We start from the raw sequence: 18,136 nt of genomic DNA, 5'->3' as shown, positions 1-18,136 counted from the left end.
GTAACAGTCCAGAGGGAAAGGAGACCAAGGGTGTTAGTAAAATGGTACCATCTTCCCAAGCCCAGCCTGGCTTACTAGAAGTCAGGTGACCAAATGGCCCAGTCACAAGCGTCAGCTCCAGCCCCACCCTGACAAGATTTGCTGCTCCCACTTCCTTACCTCTGCACAGCTATGTATGTGAGACCTGCTCTCCAAGTACAGGTGGCTCTTCTCTTGTACACGGGGAGGCAGCCTGTCAGGTTTCCCCACCCAACAGTGAACCTTCTCCCTTATTCCGGTGTTTGGTGTGTTTTGTGGTGACCTTTGAAAGGGCATGGGGGCAACCCTGTGGGCCAGTTGTTCCTCTGTGGACAGCTCTTGGTTCCCTAAGATAACCTGCTGATCTCCGAGGATTCACCTTATCTGTCTCTTCCCCAGCTCCTTACCAGGCAGTGTTGCAGTAGCGAGTCGGGTTTCAGAACACGGATTGAGGCTCTGGGTTGTTCAAAGAACTTTGCCCACTGAGAAACACATTCAGCAGCTGGCACCCTGCAGCCCACCCTCTCTCCCTTCCTCCTGCAGACATGGATGGAGCGCCTACTCTGTCCTATTCCTCTACATGTTGAGTGCCTGCTCTGTGCCAGGAACTGTGCTCAGTGCTGGGTATTAAAAAGATCCCCCAAATTGGACTGGTGCTGTGGCACAGTGGGTTAAGCTGCTACCTGCAATGCTGGCATCCCATATGGGTGCTAGTTTGATTCATAGCTGCTCCACTTCTGATCCAGCTCCCTGCTAATGGGCCTGGGATAGCAGCAGAAGATGGCCCAAGTGCTTGGGCCCCTGCGTCCACATGGGAGACCTGGAAGAAGCTCCTGGCTCCTGGCTTTGGCCTGGCCCAGCCCCAGCTGTTGTGGCCATCTGGAGAATAAACCAGCAGATAGAAGATCTTTCTTCTCTGTTCTCTCCCTCTCTCTGTAACTCTGCCTTTCAAATAAATAAATAAACTCTACTGCTTTTTCCAGGTCATTAGCAGGGAGCTGGGTCGGAAGTGGAGCAGATAGAACACAAACCAGTGCCCATATGAGATCCTGGAGTCACAGGCAGCGGCTTTACCACTGCTACACCGTAACGCTGGCCTAAGGTGTGGCACTTCTAAGATAACCCTAGGTGACGCCAATGTGCTGGTCCAGGGGCCACACTTTGAGAACTACCGATTGAGAGCGTCCGTGTTTAGACAGGGGACTGGAGGCCTCTGAATCCAGAACTTTTAACTCTGGGCCAGTGATTTTCAGGGTGGGGTGCCCAGGCCAGCATCTTTAAGATGTTCTCAGAACTCGTTAGCAATGCAAATTCTAGAGTTCCCTCCTCCCCCAAGCTGCTGAGTCAGACCTGCTAGGGATGGGTCCCACAGTAGCAAGTCCTTCGGGTCCTGTGGATACAGATTAACACCGTCTGCTCTGCCAGGCATCAGCCACACGTAGCTATTCAAATTCAGATTAATTAGAATCCACCTCCTTGGTCACGTGTCGCAGGCTCAGAAGCTGCATGTAGCTGGTGGCAGCCGTGCTGGGTGGTGCACACAGGCATCCCTGAGCGCTTGTTTCCGAGATTGAGTCTGAGTCAGCCAGGGTTTGCAGGGGGAGGGTCTGGGCAGGGCTGGGAAGGCCAGGGCAGGCCAGGGCGTGGGCACTGCGCTCTGCAGCTGCCCAGGTGTGTGTGTGCTCGGAGCGTGATCAGGTGGAGTAGAGGGAGACGAAGGTCTCTTCTTCCAGGTGAATGGTTTTGGCCTGCGTTCTAAGAAAACGTGGAAGGGCCTTCAGAGTCAGTGTGACATTCAGGTTTTAAAATTGAAGTGAAATTCACGTCCCATAAAGTTGCCAGTTTCAAAGTATCCAACTCGGTGGCCTTCAGCACATTCGCAGTATGGTGCCTGTTAGGAAAATGGCGCAGTCTTAACTATGACACAGTCTACATTCCCGACACCATCCTAGGCTTGAGCCCCCATTGCTGGAAGCCAGGTGACCTCATGGCCCAACCACCGGTGTCAGCTCCATCCCCATCCTAATGGGATTCGCTGCTCCTACTTCCCTGCCCACCCTGCACCCCCCAGCACAGTTTTAAGAGGACTTGTTCCTGAACATGGGCTCTCTTTCTCTCTATCTCCTGATCTTTCTCTCTCACTCTGTTTCTCTCTCTCTCTCAATCTCTCTTACACTCTCCTTCTCTTTTCCATCTTCTCCCCTTCCCTCCGGTCTGTCGGGTTTCCCCCCAAACCCTTTCCCTTACTCTGGCGTTTGGTGTGTTTTGTGGCGGCCTTGCAGTGCCAGCGCCTCTGCCTCGTCCCCAGAAGAAAATCCCATTCGCTTTGCACGGTTGCGCCCATCTCCTACTGCCCACCTCTGCCCCGCTCCTCACTCTGTTCTCAGTGTCACCTCTGAAGTCAGCGGGGCTGAATGCCTGAGACAAGCCAGTGACAGAAGTCTCCCGGAGAGGGGCCGGTGTTTGGCACAGTGGTTAAAGCGCAGTGTGGGATGCCCACATCCCATGTCAGAGTGCCTGGTTCAAGCCTCACCTTTGCTTTGTATTCCAGTTTCCTGCTAATGCCCACCCTTGGAGGCAGCAGATGATGGCTCAAGTGACTAAGTCCTTGCCACCCACATGGGAGACCTGGATGGAGTTCGTAGCTCCTGGCTTTGACCTGACCCAACGCCAGCTGTTGTGGACATTTGGGGAGTGGACTAGCAAATGGAAGATCCCTGTCTGTCTTTCTGTCTGTCTCTGACTTTCAAATACAAAATAATCAGCTAAATGTTTTCCAGATACTGTCACATCTGAAAAACAAAGCTCCAGGACTGCCCACATTCAGCAAATGTCAGAGTGGGAAGAGGCCTCAGTGGGTTTTGTTCCACCACCTTGTTGGCCAAATGGGGAAGCAGCCCCATTAGCACAGAGGGCTTTCCCGAGGCCGGCCAGCCTCCCCGTGGAGACGCAGTGGCTGCAAGGCTCACACCTCGTTCTACCCGAATGATTGCTCAGCTGTCTGGAAAATCCCGTCTTGCCTCTTTGAGCCTCCCCACTGTCAGGGAAAGTGTCTTTCTCTGCAGTGGCGGTCTGTGGGAGGCGCAGGGGAGAGGTGGAAAGAGCTGGCGGCCCAGGCTGGGCTTCAAGCTCCACATTGCTCCCTGGCGCCCTGTGTGCATTGTTGGGGGACTCAGTTGGGATACTGGGCAGGGAGCACCCAGCCATGTCCTCGGCCTCTAGAGATAACCTCCCAAGGCTTGATTCCTTCATTTCTGGCCAAAGCAAGCTGTGTGGAGATGAGGAGAATGGGAAAGGGATGGGGGAAATGCCCTGACCTCTCTCTCTCCCTGAAGCACTGGGCAACTTCACCTACGCACGCCCCGCTGAGCGTTCTGGCTTCTGCCGGGGCAGCTTTGCTCTAAGCGGGGTTGCGGTTGTGTGCAGCCAGCTCCGCGACTGGATATGGTATCTGTGGGGCAGGGCGCTTGGCTCACGGTGGGGTGGGGCTGAGGCCACCCCTGCTCTTCTTGGGAGACTGAGAACACCTGTGCCTGCAAGGCTGTGGGTTGTCCCTGGGTAAGCACTTCCCCTTCCTCATCATTCAGACCAGCTTCCTGTCAACGGTGGTGCAGCCTCCCTTCCTCCCTTCCGCCTGGACCGCTGCTGGGGGCTCAGGGAGGCAGCTGGGCAGCGGCCAGACCCTGCGGGTCAAGGAGGCTGGGCTCCCTCTGGACCCCGTGCTCCTCCTGGCGCACGTTCCTCACCAGTGGGATGTCTGCACCGCCGCTGTAAGGGGGCCGGTCTCGGAGCGGATCAAAGAGAGAAGTCAGGCAATGTTTTCGCAACCGAGCAGGACAAACAGTCCCGGAGCCCTGCTTTCTCACCGAAGCCAGCCTGCTACGTCAGGCCAGCGCTGTCTTCCCTGTTCCTGGCCCCGGCCCCCCTCCTTGCCTTCCCTTTCCTTTCCTGGCCAAGCCGCCCTGCTCAGCTGCTGGGAGGAGGCAGCGTCTCCGTCTCCGGAGTCAGCGTTTCACCCTGTGCCCGTGCGAGGATGCTCCACTTGGCTTGACTTGTGCCCTGCAGGGAGGGGAAGCAGCCGAACTGCAGGGTTTGGGGACAAAGCAGACAGCCCTGCCTTCCCCTGCTGTGCCCACAGCCCTGCTCGCGAGACCTGGTTCCCGTCAGTCCCTTCTTCCAACCTGTTTCCTACCCCAGGACAGAACTGACACCTTGTTTTCCCCCTAAGTGGCGGCTCTTCTGTCTGGAAAATCTTTCCTTGTTGTATTTGAAGAGCAGAGCTGTTCCTTCCTCCCCTCCGTGATGAGGAAACATTCTGTTGAATTTGGCATCACAGCTTCTAGAAGCCCCGGTTGTTTGTAATCTGATGCTATCAGGTTGTTGCATAACCTTTCCCACTGGGAAGCCCGTCTGCATCCTGGGCCTTCTGTCCAGTTCCGCGTGGGGGGTTGGGCGGGGAAAGGTCAGAGGCGCGGCAGGGTGAGAGAGCAAGGGACAAGGGACGTAGACTGTTGGCCCTGGCTGGGGACAGAGCCTGCTGGTGGAAGTCGTATCGTGTCTCCCATTGGGCCTTTGGCTAGTAGGTTTGGTGGAATGTCTCCATCACTGCCCTCAAGGTCACCCTGGGCCAGCCAGAGTCCTGGGTGTGAACCGAAGAGGCCTGGCTACCCTGTGTTTCTAGAAGACAGCACACTAGGGCTTCCTTGGAAAGGGCACGTAGTTATACTTAGAAACGAAGCCTGCTTTTTTAGAAGGTTCCAGAGTGTGCGCTGCCAGGAGCAAATGCCAGTGCCCTGTGGGACAGATGGATGGCGAAAGGGAACAAGTGCTCATTTTTGCCAGTTGGGGGCAGTATTAGGGATTTGGTAAACTGGAGAGAGGGGGTGTCTAATAACATTCAAAATAATGTTAACAAGAAAAATACCACTCATGCCAACCCAAAGGGTCAGAGGGCTGAAGTCGGGGCGTGAGCTGTCAGGTTGCAACTCTCGCTATTTTGTACCTGTAGATAATTTGGGGTTTTTATTTGATTGTCTTTGTTGGATACTTGTGTGGCAAGCACCATGCGACAATGCCTTGCTTAGAACTTGATAGATAGTACCTTACGTAAGTGTTCCCCCACGCCCAGGAGATAAGCACCTTCAACTCCTGCTTCATGGCCCAGCAGATCTGAAGGAAGGGAGGCACCCTTCTGCCCACAGGCACGTGGTCGGAAGGCATGGCCCTGAGTTGGAACTCAGTTCTGCCTGCCTCCACAGGCATCTGCTAATTTCTCTGGGAATACTTTTCCATGTCGGGTCCTTGGACGGTTGCTGTCAGAATCACCTAGAGATGTGTTAAACTGGACTTTTAGGAGTCCAAATTTGGAGGAAGGTCTCTCCCAGTGGTTGTGCTGTGTGGCGAAGCTATACTGCCTTGGGTCCCTTTGGACAAGGACCACAGGGCCCACGTGTGGGCCGTGGCGAGTCTTCTTCAGCCTCGGTGCATCATGGAATGCCACTTCATTTCCACAGCCAGGGAAGAACAAGCAAGCAAATTCATGAATCATGATTCTGTTTATATTTTGGTTGCTGAGGCTAAATATTTATTGCTTTAAGTAAGAGGTTTTGCTTTAATTAGAGTCATAACTAACCACAAGTGCATTGAAATGCATTCTCATGGCCATAAGACATGCATTCCTCAACAGAAAACTGAATGCAGCTCACACTTCTAATGTACCAGTGCTGTGGATCAAAGTATGAAGCCTTATCACAACCAACAAATAGCTTTTGCAGTGGGAAGGTATGCAGAAGTTTAACTTATGGACTTATCTGCCAGGGCCACATTTATGATACTATGACATAAAGCTATAAAGGCACCGGCAAAATAAAGCCTATGATTTATAAATAGCATATAAGCTGTCTTTCGTTTTGAAATGCATTGTCCCCATCTTGCCTAGGAAAGGGCGTTCTCTGCACACAAAATCACCAAGAGCACTAAGATATTAATGTCCAGGTCCCACCCCAGGCCAATGAAATCAGAGTCTCTGGGAAAGGGGCCCTGGTATGTAAATATTTCTTTATTTGTTTGAAAGGCAGAGTTATGGGGGGGGGGGGAGGAGAGAGAGATCTACCATCACTGGTTCACTCACTGTCCAAATGGCTGCAATGATTGGGGCTGGGTCATGTGGAAGCCAGGAGCCTGGAACTCCATCTGGGTCTCCCACATGTGTGGCAGGGGCCCAAGCACTTGAGCCATCTTCCTCTGCTTTCCCAGGTGCATTAGCAGGGAGCTGGATTGGAAGTAGAGCAGCTGGGACTTGCTGGTGTTGAAGGTGGTAGCCTAACCTGCTACACCACAATGCTGGCCCCTGTATGGGTATTTCTTTTTTTTCTTAAGATAAACTCTTATATATATATATATATATATATATATATATATATATATATATATATTTATAGGCAGAGTTAGACAGTGAGAGAGAGAGAGACAGAGAGAAAGGTCTTTCTTCTGTTGGTTCACCCCCCAAATAGCTGCTACGGCTGGTGCACTGCACTGATCCGAAGCCAGGAGTCAGGCGCTTCCTCCTGGTCTCCCATGCCGGTGCAGGAGCCCAAACACTTGGGCCATCCTCCACTGCCTTCCCGGGCCACTGCAGAGAGCTGGACTGGAAGAGGAGCAACTGGGAATAGAACCCAGGGTACCGGCGCTGCAGGTGGAGGATTAGCCTAGTGAACCATGGTGCTAGCCTTTTTAAAGATTTATTTATTTATTTAAAAGAGTTACACAGAGAGAGGAGAGGCAGAGAGAGAGGTCTTCCATCCGCTGGTTCACTTGCTAATTGGTCACAACGGCTGGAGCTGTGACCTGAAGCCAGGAGCCAGGAGTGTCTTCCGGGTCTCCCATGTGAGTGCAGGGGCCCAAGGACCTGAGCCATCTTCTACTGCTTCCAGGCCATAGCAGAGAGCTGGATCAGAAGTGGAGCAGCCAGGACTCAAACTGGCACTGCAGGTGGAGGCTTCACCGCTACACCACAGTGCCAGCCCCAGCTGTATGGGTATTTCTAAGAAGCTTCCTCAGGGTCCGGTTCTGTCACATAGCAGGTAAAGGCCCCACCTGCAGTGCCGGCATCCCATATGGGCACTGGTTTGAGTCCCAGCTGTTCCACTTCCGATCCAGCTCTCTGCTGTGGCCTGGAAAAACAGTAGAAGATGGCCCAAGTCCTTGGGCCCCTGCACCCACATGGGAGACCTGGAAGAAGCTCCTGGCTCCTGGCTTCGGAACAGCGCAGCTCTGGGCTGTGCAGCCATTTGGGAAGTGAAGCAACAGATGGAAGACCTCTGTAACTTTGCCTTTCAAATAAATAAATACATCTTAAAAAAAAAAAAAGCTCCCCAGTCTTTTTTTTTTTTTTTAAGATTTATTGTCATTCTCTCTCTCTCTCTCTCTTTTAAGATTTATTTATTTGAAAGATAGAGTTGCATAGGGAGAGGGAGAGGGAGAGAGAGAGAGAGAGGTGTGTGTGTGTGTGTGTGTGTGTGTGTGTGTTGGGGGGGGGTCCTTTCAAGTGGCTGCAATGACCAGGGCAGAGCCAATCTGAAGCCAGGAGCCAGGAGCTTCTTCTGGGTCTCCCACGTGGGTACAGGGACCAAGGACTTGGACCATCTTCTGCTGCTTTCCCAGGTGCATTAGTAGGGAACTGGATCAGAAGTGGAGCAGCTGAGACTCGAACCAGTGCCCATATGGGATGTCGGTGCCACAGGCAGCAGCTTAAGCTGCTGTGCTACAATGCTGGCCTCCCTTCACCCCCAGTCATTCTAATATGCGTTTTAGGATGGGTACCGATGCCCCTGAAAGTTTAGTGGGTGAAAATGCTATTTGTGTTATTGGACCTGGATTCAAATTCTGGTTTTACTATTTGCTGACTGTGTGACCTTGGGCAAATTGCTTGGTCTCTGTGAGCTTTGGTTTCCTCACTTGAAAAATAAGGTTCCATACTACCTAGTTCAAAAGGTTGTCATCAATTCAATGAGATAATGCAGGGATGCACTTAATATTATGTTAGGAGTACTTAACTTGATACTTACTCAGAGTTCAATAAGTAGGAATATTGTTCATATTATGGTTAACTCAGAATGCATTTCCATTAGTAGGAACAGATGTCACTGGAGAGTTTTAGGGGATTCGGGGAAGCTATCCTGGAATTTACCCTTTGGTTGTGTAAATAAACCACAATAGGGGTTGGTGTTTGGTGTCCCGATCAAGATGCCTCTAGGGATGTCCTCATTCCACATCACAGGGCCTGAGTTCAAGTCCCATCTCCATTCCCACTTCCAGCTTCCTGCTAGTGTGTACCCTGGGAGGCAGCAGGGGATGGCTCAACTGGTTGGGTCCCTCTACCCACCTGGGAGACCTGGATTGCGTTCCTAGCCTCCAGCTTTGGCCTGGTCCAGCTCCAGCTGGGGCAAACATGAGGGAATGATCCACCAAATGAGAGCTCCCTGTTTCTCTGTGCCTTTCAAGTAAAACAAATGATTAATGAAAATAAAGAAACCACAGTGAGTGCTGCTTGACGCAAGCCCATGCATCCGAGAGTTAGAGCCCAGAGCCCTGGAATGCACGGGCGGTTCTCTCTGGATCTTCCCAGACTCTGTGCACCCTTAGTGGTGCCCGTGAGAAACTGAGATGAAAAGGATAGTATCCATGTTGTGGGTGATAAATACATTTAAAAAAAAATAATTGCTTGCCCACACTTGGACTTTTTAGAGCTGAATTCCTTTTGAGTACAAGGTCTGCGGGCCTGTGATTATTTGCGTGGCTGGGATATATAATTGTGTCTTTCTGTCAAAGCCAAAACCAAGGTGCCGTCTGAGTTGACCTGGTCAGCCTCAAGACAGAGAGAGGGGCTTCTCTCTGCCCATCTTTTTCTTTCCTTCTCTTCATTCCTGAACCTTTGCATGTGGACTGTCCACCTTGTTGACTCAGATGTGTGTTATGACCGGATGAATTCCTCCTGCCCCCTCGGGCTTTCAGCTCCCTTCTGAAATCAGGTTTTGGGAAAATCAGTCACTTGCAAAAGAGCAGCACAAAGGGTCGTGGCAAACAAGCAGAATCCCTAGTGGTGAAGACCAATTAGCAAATTTATTAATTAGAGGCCAGTTTACCCTTCCAGAAACATGCTCAGGCAGGGAGCCAATCCCGCGTGCCAAGCCTGCCCCACTGCTGTCCCAGAGCAGACCCGCAGCTCCTGCCCTCTGGTTGACCATCAGAGCTAATGGTTTGCTTCTTGGAACGAGAGCCTTGACCTTCCCTTAGCGTCTGGCCCCAAAGGTTAAGCAAGTTCATTTGAATGTTGTACACCATGGGCATGCAAACAAACAGGCTGTATGTCTTCACGCACCCCAAGCCTCCATGCAGAGGCCCCCGTGGGGCTAGAATTATTCACAGAGCTGCCGCGTGTGCTGCTCTGTGGCTGAAGCATAAGTCATGCATTCCAAAGTCGCGTGGAAATGCGTTTGGTGCTTGCTGCAGTTCTGGCTTCTCTGCTCCATGGGTGTCTGTAATTGGGGTGGGTGCTCTGTGTATTTATGAGAGGCATGGCTCTTGAAGGGAGGAATATTCTTGAGCAACATTGGGTGAGATCAAAGAGCTTCTCACTCATTCTGCAGGGCCTTCATTTGGTTTCTCAAGCTCCACACCCTTAAACATAAACAGTCCATAGGATGGGAGTTGTTTTGTGTTTTGTTTCTTACTTCCACAGTTGGGGGACTCCAAGGCTGGTTATGAGAAAGTTGCAAGAATGCTGAACATTTCCGGTATGGGGTGCTGGGCCAGCGACATCAAAGGTCCCGTCTTCAGCAGCCTGAGTGCACAGTGACAGCAGCTTTCATCTTGTCCCCCCGCCCCACCCCTCCTCATGATTGCTTGTGTTTTTCACACCAGCCAAACGCAGGGAGGTTGCATGACCACAGTGAGTGAGCCACAGAAAGCGTTTGCCTTGGAAGGGCTTTGTACACGCTAACTTTGTGGAATCTTTGGCCTCTGGCTCAACCAGGATGAGGGTGGAGTGTGTGTGGGAGTGGTGGGGATGGTCATGGTTAATTCAATGCAACATGTATTCAGGATGTTTCCATAAAACATGACCTCATCTCTTCCAGCCCTCTGGCCATCCTTACTCTGGTGGTCATTTTTGGCTTGGTGGTTACAAAAATAATTCTTTGAATTACTAATGTGGAAATTCATAGATTGCACGTAAATTGTTCTTACCTCCCCCTAAGAGGCAAGAGTTTCCACAACATCAGAACAACTCATCAGTTCAAACAAAAACAAAGTAAAGCAAAGCAAAACAATAAAATCCATGGCAGATCATTTGTTGGGTATCAGGCAGATCAAATAGCGAGGAAAATGCCTTCCTGTGTCTCTTTTCAAATAATTGCATTTTTCATCCTAAATAGATAGGCATATTATGATTGGTAGGAAGACAGATTTATTTATGCCACAGACATTTGTTAAGTACCCATTATGTATCAAGTGCACAAAACCGATGATGTTTTATGATGTGGAGACAGATGAGAAGTAAGTCAGTAAGTAAATGTCATACAGGAAATACTCAAAAAGTGGCAGGATTCAATAGTGACCGAAACTTGTGTTTACATTGTGAAATCCAGTAAAATAAAAACACATCTTGAAAGATACAAGACAGTTGGGGGGGGGGATATTTGGTTAATAACAAAGAAAAGCGTTCCTTTGTGGGGATTATCGGAAACTCTTGGAGAGGAACTGTTCCCCCAGACACCAGCTTTTAGCTGAGTCGCCCTTGTCTTCGAATCAACTGCCCCTCCCCTTCCTCTCACAGGGGGAAGTCCAGCCAAGCAGACCACCTGGGAAGGAGGACACCGGGTCCCGGCACTGGCTTACTGGCCAGGCAGAATCCCAGCCAATGTCACCAGCGCTGCCTTATTAAGGTATGAGACCAGACTACTCTGAGATGTTGGGGTTTAGAACAAGGACAATGGATGCCTGGGTAACGAGAGACCTCATAGGCACGTTCACAGCCTGGCTAGCCTGGGTGCTCCCTGAGACTTCCAAAACTCAGAGAGCTGCAGTGTGGATTTGCCTTGAGAATTCCATGTACTAGTTAAAGTCATGGTGCAGTGGGACGCAAGCATCCTCTGGGGTTCATGGCTGAGAGAAGAGGGGCTTGGGTTGGTCTCACATCCTCAGTGCTGGTCTTGGCCGTGTCTTCTGCAGAGAAAGCCACAGCAGCAGCATCTCCCATGTGGGCCTGGGCCATGCTGACGGTGCGTTGTTGATCCTTTGAGCCCTCAGCATTCCAGCCTGAAGGTTGTTGGGTGTCCTAGGGGTGACGGTAAGAAGCCTGCACATCATTGGCCATCAGACGGCCCCAAGACAGGAGTCCAGATGTCCCAGAGGGGAGGGGAAAGGGAGGTGGCCTCATCAGGCCAGGAGGGGAAGAATGAGGACTTGTTCCTGCTGCTGACAAGCTTCTCCAACCAGATGAGTCTCTGGCTGCTTCCTTTATCTGAAGGACCACTGTAGATATCCTATCTCTCTGTCATCCTTATCTCCCTGTGACGGCACGGTCCAGGAGGCCATCTCCTTGGCAAAGAACCTGGCTGTGGTGTGTGGATCTGAAAGCAATGCCGTCCCAAGTGGAATCATGGCTTGCAATGGGGGCTTCTTGGCTTCTTGCTGATTCAATTGGGGGCTCTTCTCCACGGCTCTGCCCTGTATTCTCTGACTAGGGCCCTCTCTGCCATAGACACTAGTTTGTGTGCTCAGAGGTTAGGTCTTCTTAAATATCAGTTTCCTAGTTAGACTCTTCACAAGTAGCATGGTGTATTCCTGCATAAAGAACCCAGTGGAACGAGGGAAGAGTCATCGGCCTCCTCCTGCCTCCCCAGACCCACTGGGGAGGAATCCCATGGGAAAGAAAGGGTAAACAGCTCTCGAGGCCACTGTAGGGGGTGGGTAGGCATCACGCCTGGCAGCCCGCAGGGCCCCCAGGCACTCAGGGTCGGCCCTGTGTAATCAGGCGGAGGCAGCACGCTGTCAGCGGGTGCCAGCAGGTGTGACAACAACAGCGCAGCCTGGAATCTGTGATGTCAGGCCGGCCGGGAAGAGGGCCAGGCGGGCTGCTTTTTATAGGGCTGACTTGGTGTAGTGAGAGTGCTTATCGAGGGGGGCCAAGTGTTCACGGGCTAGGCTGCACATGCACAAATAGCTCAGCCATCTTTCTAGTTACATCACCAGAAACCAAGCGGCTGCTTCGCATTGGAGAAGGGTGTTTACGCTCACGGTCAGCTGTGGCACCATGATATAACTGCATCATCTCACTGAAGATCGAAGGCCTCAGAGGTGACAGCTGACTGAGGGACAGTTTGGTGACCAAGGCAAGCATTCTTGGTGCAAGGTAGCATTTGCTTGAAGGCCCCTGGAATTTTATGAGGATATCAACAGCATACCTTAATGACTCTTCTTAGAATATCTATATCCATCAATCACCTTATTTATTTCTTTTTTTGAGAAGCGGAAGAGAGAGAGAGAGTTCCCCCATCTGCTGGTTCATTCCCCAAATGCCCGATGTGGCCCTGGTCTGGGCCAGGGCTGCAGCTGGGAACTGGGAGCTCAATCCAGGTCTCCCGTGTGGGTGTCAGGAACCCAGTAACTGGCCATCACCACTGGCCCCCTACAATCTGCATTACTGGGAAGCTGGAGTCAGGAGCCACAGCTGGGAATTGAACCCAGGCACTATGATAGGAGACTTGGGCATATTAACCACTGGGTCAGACACCTGCTCCAGGATTTTTTCTGGTGTTGAAATGCACCTGGAAAGTTTTGCCTGCAGAGACTCACCCTCTTGGGATTTCCTCCTGTGAATTCATGTAAAGCAGATCTGGGCGGAGCTTCCCTGCTGGGTAGAAGGCCACTAGGTGTCTGTTACCCTTTCTCCTGACTCTCAGGGTCAGTCCCAGGGAGAAATGGATTAAGAGCCCCACTGGAGAAGATTCTTGGGAGCCCACCTGGCACCCAACAGTGCTGATCTTTAGTCCTCAGAGGGACACAGATTTCCTTCTAGGTCAGGGATGACACCCTTAAGCCGCTGAAAGCTAAGGTGTCAGAGTCCCTTCAACCTGTATTCCAGTGGCCCTGGGGAATTAGGGTCATCCGAGAGTCGTCACCTTGATGTCAGCACTCACATGAATATAGAATACTACGGAGTGAATGGTGAAAAGGCATGTGAGGGGCGGGGGGGGGGGCACACCACACCCACTGGCTATCTTTATTTTTTAAATGATAAAAATGTATACTGTGTTAATAGGCATATTTGACACTCGTAGAGGGACGTTAGTAGCTGCTACAGGTTCTGTTTGGAAGCCTCGTGTACAATTCTCAGGTTTTTGTAAGTGTCAGTGCAGGAGACATTTGACTCTTGTGTTTGTATCTCGTTTTTATGATTGCTGTACTAACCCATGTCTTTTTGGGGAGGGGTGAAAAGAGGTTTGAAATAAAAATGTTTAGAAATTAAAACAAATGATAAAAATGTATTTATTTGAGAGGGAATGAGAGAGCAAGAAACAGAGCACTTCTGGCAGCTCACTCCTCCCTCCTGGCCTGGGCTGGGTGGGGTGAAACTGGGAACTCACCTCAGGTCTCCCAAGTAGGTAATAAGAGCCCAGGGACTTGAGCCACCCCTTTTGCTTCCCAGGGTCTGCATTGGCAGGAAGCTGGAGTCAGGAGACAGCACCAGGTATTGAACCCGGCTACGCTGATGTGAGACACAGGCATCCTAACCACCAGGCTAAGCTAGCCTGCTTCTTGTTCTCTTTTAGAGATAACCATCACTGGGATTCAGGTATGCACCCAGGTGATGTAAGGAAAAGATTAGAGAAAGGGCTTGCATGTGACTTGTTCCCAAAGTCCTGTGACACAACTCAGAATGGGGACAATTCATTTATTCTACAGGCGTCTGTTGTGTCCACCTGTGGGTGCAGCATTGCTCCAGGGACTGGGGAGACAGACTGTGAGCCAGTCGGATAGGAACCCCTGGTATGGAGGAGCTTTGGGAGCCCGTGGGAAAGTCGTGATAGGTGTTTTGATCTAAGACTCTAATGCAGGGGTAGCCATTAGTTTGGTGCAGCAGTGAAGTTGCCACTGGGGACGCCTGCATCCTGTATTAGAATGCTGGGCGCAACACCCGGCTATTCTTTTTCCTCTCCAGCTTCCTGCTGCTGCACATCTTGGGAGGCAGCAGGTAGTGGCCAAGTGCTTGGACTCCTGCCACCCACGTGCGACACCCAGGTTGAGTTCCAGGCTCCTGGCTTTGGCCTGGCCCAGTCCTGGCTGTTATAGGCATTTGGGGACTGAACCAGCAGATGGAAGAACTGTCTCTGTCTCTAATTTCTCCCTCTGTTTCTTTGCCTTTCAAGTAAAATGAAAATAAATAAATAAATAGAATGTTAACGGTGATGCAGGGTTTCTCAAGCTTGTCATCATTGACATTTTGGGCTAAAGATGATTTGCTGTGGGGCACTGTCCTGTGCAATTTAGGATGTTCAGTAGCACCTTTGGCCTCTACCCTCCAGATGCCAGAAGCCACCCCTCCTCCCAGCCGGGATAAACAAAATGTTTCCAGGAAGCAGCAGATGTCCCCTGCGAGGACAAAAGCAGGCAGGTTGAGAACGAGCGTTTGAGTGCCCCTCCCCTTAGCCACGTTCAGGAAGGCGCAGGGCTGCCCTGCAGCCGAGCTTGGAGTCCCCATCTTGTTCAGGGAGGAGCACCAGGCTCTCGGAGATGGACTGGGGCCAGTGTGAGGTGACTGCAGCGGTAGAAAGGACCCGAGATAACCGCATCTGGAAAACAGCTAAGCTGCCGCCGAGCCGGGAGAGCAGAGTGTCCAGGGGCTGTCTTGTGGCTGTCCTCATGTGTCTGGAGGAGTCACAAGGCAGCCGGGGGATTCAGCACTCTCCGTCCTGTCCTGAGGCACAGACCCAGGTCCCAGGAGCAGAAGCTGCAAGCAGTCTGTTCACGTCAGTGCCCCGTGGTTTAGGCGTCACTGTCCCACACAGCCTGGCCACACTTCCCCGGGTCTGGCAGTGGACGGTGGGAATGGGGGGATGGGGAGGTGGTCACACCCCAAGCCCACTCCTGGCCCCTCTGGGCTCTGCTTTGGAAGGGATATGCGTGGGTTGCTTTTGGGCATCCCCTGATGCTCTGAGACCGTGTTCTCCCTGAAATTGGGCTGTGCTGGCCTCTAGGAGGGATATGAGGGTTGCTCATGGGGTGACTAGGGGGAACTACCAGGTCAAACACAGACACAGGCTTCACTCAGATCCCTGCTGTGTGGCCGAGACCAGGTCGGGTAGGGACCTAGCTTGACTAGGCGGCAATGACAGGGACTGGCAATCAAGGAAGAAGCTGAGAACCAAGTGCAGGAAGAGAATTGCCTTTGTGCCCCAGGGACAGAGAACCCTCCCGGGGCAGGCAGTTTGCCCGGAAGTTAGATGCTGGTTAAGACTCCCATGTCCCACACCGGAGTGCCTCCTGCTAATGCACACCCTGGGTGGCAGCAGGTGATGGCTCAAGTACTTGGGTCCCTGTCACCCCCATGGGAATGGAAGTCCAGCTCTGATATGGGCATCTGGGGAAGTGAACCAGTGCATAAGAACTCTCTCTTGCCCCCTCCCTCCCTCCCTCTAAAATAAATTAACAAATAATTAAAAACAAAAATTGAAAACCAAAAAGAGCTGCTTCTAGGCCCAGCACCTGAGTCCTTCCTGAATTGCTCCTGCCTCTTCTCACTTCCTTTTTCCCAGATTAGACATCCTGGGCCTCTAGGACACCCCTCCCCTGACCCCTCCCTGCATCCCCAGGACGAGTCAGCAGGGCGCCTGAGTTCTGTCAGTGCCCTGAAGCCCACCCAGGCTTCCACTGGGAGCAAGTCCCTCCCCCTGTGAGCTGCAGCCATGAGAGGAGAAGAGGCCTCATGAAGTGTGTTCACAGGGGGATGGAACCTGCAAAGAAGTCTTTGCCCGCTGCCGGGACAGCCTCTCAGCCCTCGCCTTTCAGGCACAGGCTCTGGCCAGCCCTTCTCATCGCCGAAAGGTCTTCCTTGGGAGCGGAGCTTCCTTGGTCAGAAGCCGGGGCTGTTTCTCTGTCAGGTCAGAGACACAGGGATGCTTAGGGACCTCGAACATTTTAAAATTCTTTTATAATAGCAAGGGAAAAAGGGGACTTTTAGGTGGAATAAAATGGCTTAGTATATACTAATTATGTATTCATTTTTGTATCACGGCAGTCACACAGTCTACCTGATACATGTTTTATGGAGGAAGAAGCTCCCCTGTCCACAAAGGGTGGGCTGTGGCTGTGCCCCAAGCCAAGCTTCCGAATGAATGTGAGAACTTGACAGTGCAGGTTTTCAGTTGGTTTGGTTTGGTTTGGGTCTTTCTGGTTTTGAAGAAACCCAGGACCGATTTCTTAGTTGAGATTTGAGGTCTGGGGGAGCTGGGGTACTGCTGGGAGCCCTTGCCAGTCGGATGCTTCCTCAAGGTTCACACGGAGCCAGGCGGTGGCATTGGGGCTGCGTGTGCCAGGGGCATCTCCCTCTTCCAGGGAGAACTCCAGGGACTTGTCTCGATGCATTACTTAAGGACGTTTTGACAGCCAAGCTGGCCAGTGCTGCACTGGGCCGCCCGGAGCAGCATGAGTCACAGGGCGGGCGGAAGCTTTCCTCGTGGGCGAGAGGTTTTCTTCGTGATCTGGGTCGACGAGGTACCTCTGAGGTTCCTGCCAAACTCTGAGACACTGGGATTCCGTGAACATTAGACTTGGTGCTATATAATTAGGATGCTAACCTCATGATGGAGGGGGAAAAAAATCAGATGGAAAAAGAAAGTATACCAGCCATTTCAACATCTAACGCAGTTCCTGTTTTTCTTGCTCTGTGATGTGACCCATCTGTGAAGCTACTCTCTCTTAGGGGTACAGTGTAGAAAGAACTTAAACCGACACCCCCAGACCACCCTGGCCTTTTCAGACTGCATTGCCGTCTTTGCTTCCCTGGTTTGTGGCGGGTACCTTGGACTCTGGACAGGTTTCTGGACTGTTCTGTACTCTGAGTGCTGACTCTGCACGCCTTGGCTTTGCATCTGAATGCGATGCCAGCTCCTGGAGTGAGTATCTCAAGAGATAAACCACCAGCTTGGTGGCAAACAGAAACACTCCCTGTGCTGCAGACGTTTGGCCTGGGGTTGTAGGCAGAGCCCTAGAGAGGAGGAGGAGGTGGGTGGGCTGGTGCCTTCTGTCACCCCTGAAAGGTGGAGAGTCCCACTTCAGTCCTCAGGAGGGGGAGAGTGGGAGGTGTAGCCCTCAAGACCTCCCTGGCCGTGAGTCTGAAGTCTCCTGCCTGCCTCACCACAGGGACCGCGGCCTTCTTCCTGGAGGAAGCCTAGCCTCCCGTTGGCCCGGGCTCCTGGCTCCACCAGGCCCCACTGACTCAGTTGGCCGGGTCCTCAGACAAATGGCTCTGTTGAAAGAGCCGCTCCTTTGTTCTTGCTGAAGAGTTTTTTCCTACGTGAGTGGAGCAGACTGGAGGGAGATGTGTCGTATGGTATAGTAAAATTGCACCGCTGACTGTAAAAAAAAAAAAAAATTAACAGAATCTACCAAAATATTAACAACAGCTGTCTTTGGGTGATGGACTGTGTGTGTGTTGTTCTTTTTATATTTTTGAATGTTCTAACTTTTTCCCCCATAAAACTTTAGAAAAAATTAATAAGATAGACAAAGAAAAAGAACTTCCATCTGCTGCTTCACTCTCCAAATGCCCGCAACAGCTGGGGCCAGGCTGGGGCCGGGCTGGGGCTGGGCTGGGGCCGGGCTGGGAGCTGGGAGCTCAATGCAGTTCCCCTCGAGGGTGGCAGGAACTCACTCACTGGAGCATCACTGCCGTCTTGCAGGGTCTGTGCTGGCAGGAAGCTGCAGTCAGGAACAGCTGCAGCCGAGAGTTAAACCAGGCACTGCAGTGCCATCTCAACCAGCACCTCGACTGCCAGACCAGACATGGCCTGCCACAGCATTCACTTTTCCGTAACGCGCAAATTTGCTAAAATAAAGG

At 51.8% G+C, this 18,136-nt stretch overlaps 1 protein-coding gene across 5 annotated transcripts in view; it reads left to right on the top strand.

The window, feature by feature from the left end:
• Positions 1–18,136, top strand: part of ARSG (arylsulfatase G) — a 132,127-nt gene that overhangs the window by 97,049 nt on the left and 16,942 nt on the right. For all 5 annotated transcript variants that reach the window (XR_007911558.2, XM_051825882.2, XM_051825880.2 and 2 more), the window contains exon 9: positions 10,853–10,961. Coding sequence is in view for 4 of the 5 variants with exons in the window: in XM_051825882.2 (XP_051681842.2) it covers positions 10,853–10,961 (109 nt within the window). In the remaining variant the exon portion in view is untranslated. The remainder of the gene's footprint in view (positions 1–10,852; positions 10,962–18,136) is intronic.

Source organism: Oryctolagus cuniculus, chromosome 17 (genome assembly GCF_964237555.1).
Source record: "Oryctolagus cuniculus chromosome 17, mOryCun1.1, whole genome shotgun sequence".
Lineage (NCBI taxonomy): Eukaryota > Metazoa > Chordata > Mammalia > Lagomorpha > Leporidae > Oryctolagus > Oryctolagus cuniculus.
The sequence above is the reverse complement of the archived record's forward strand: the minus strand, read 5'-3'. Positions and strand labels throughout refer to the sequence as shown.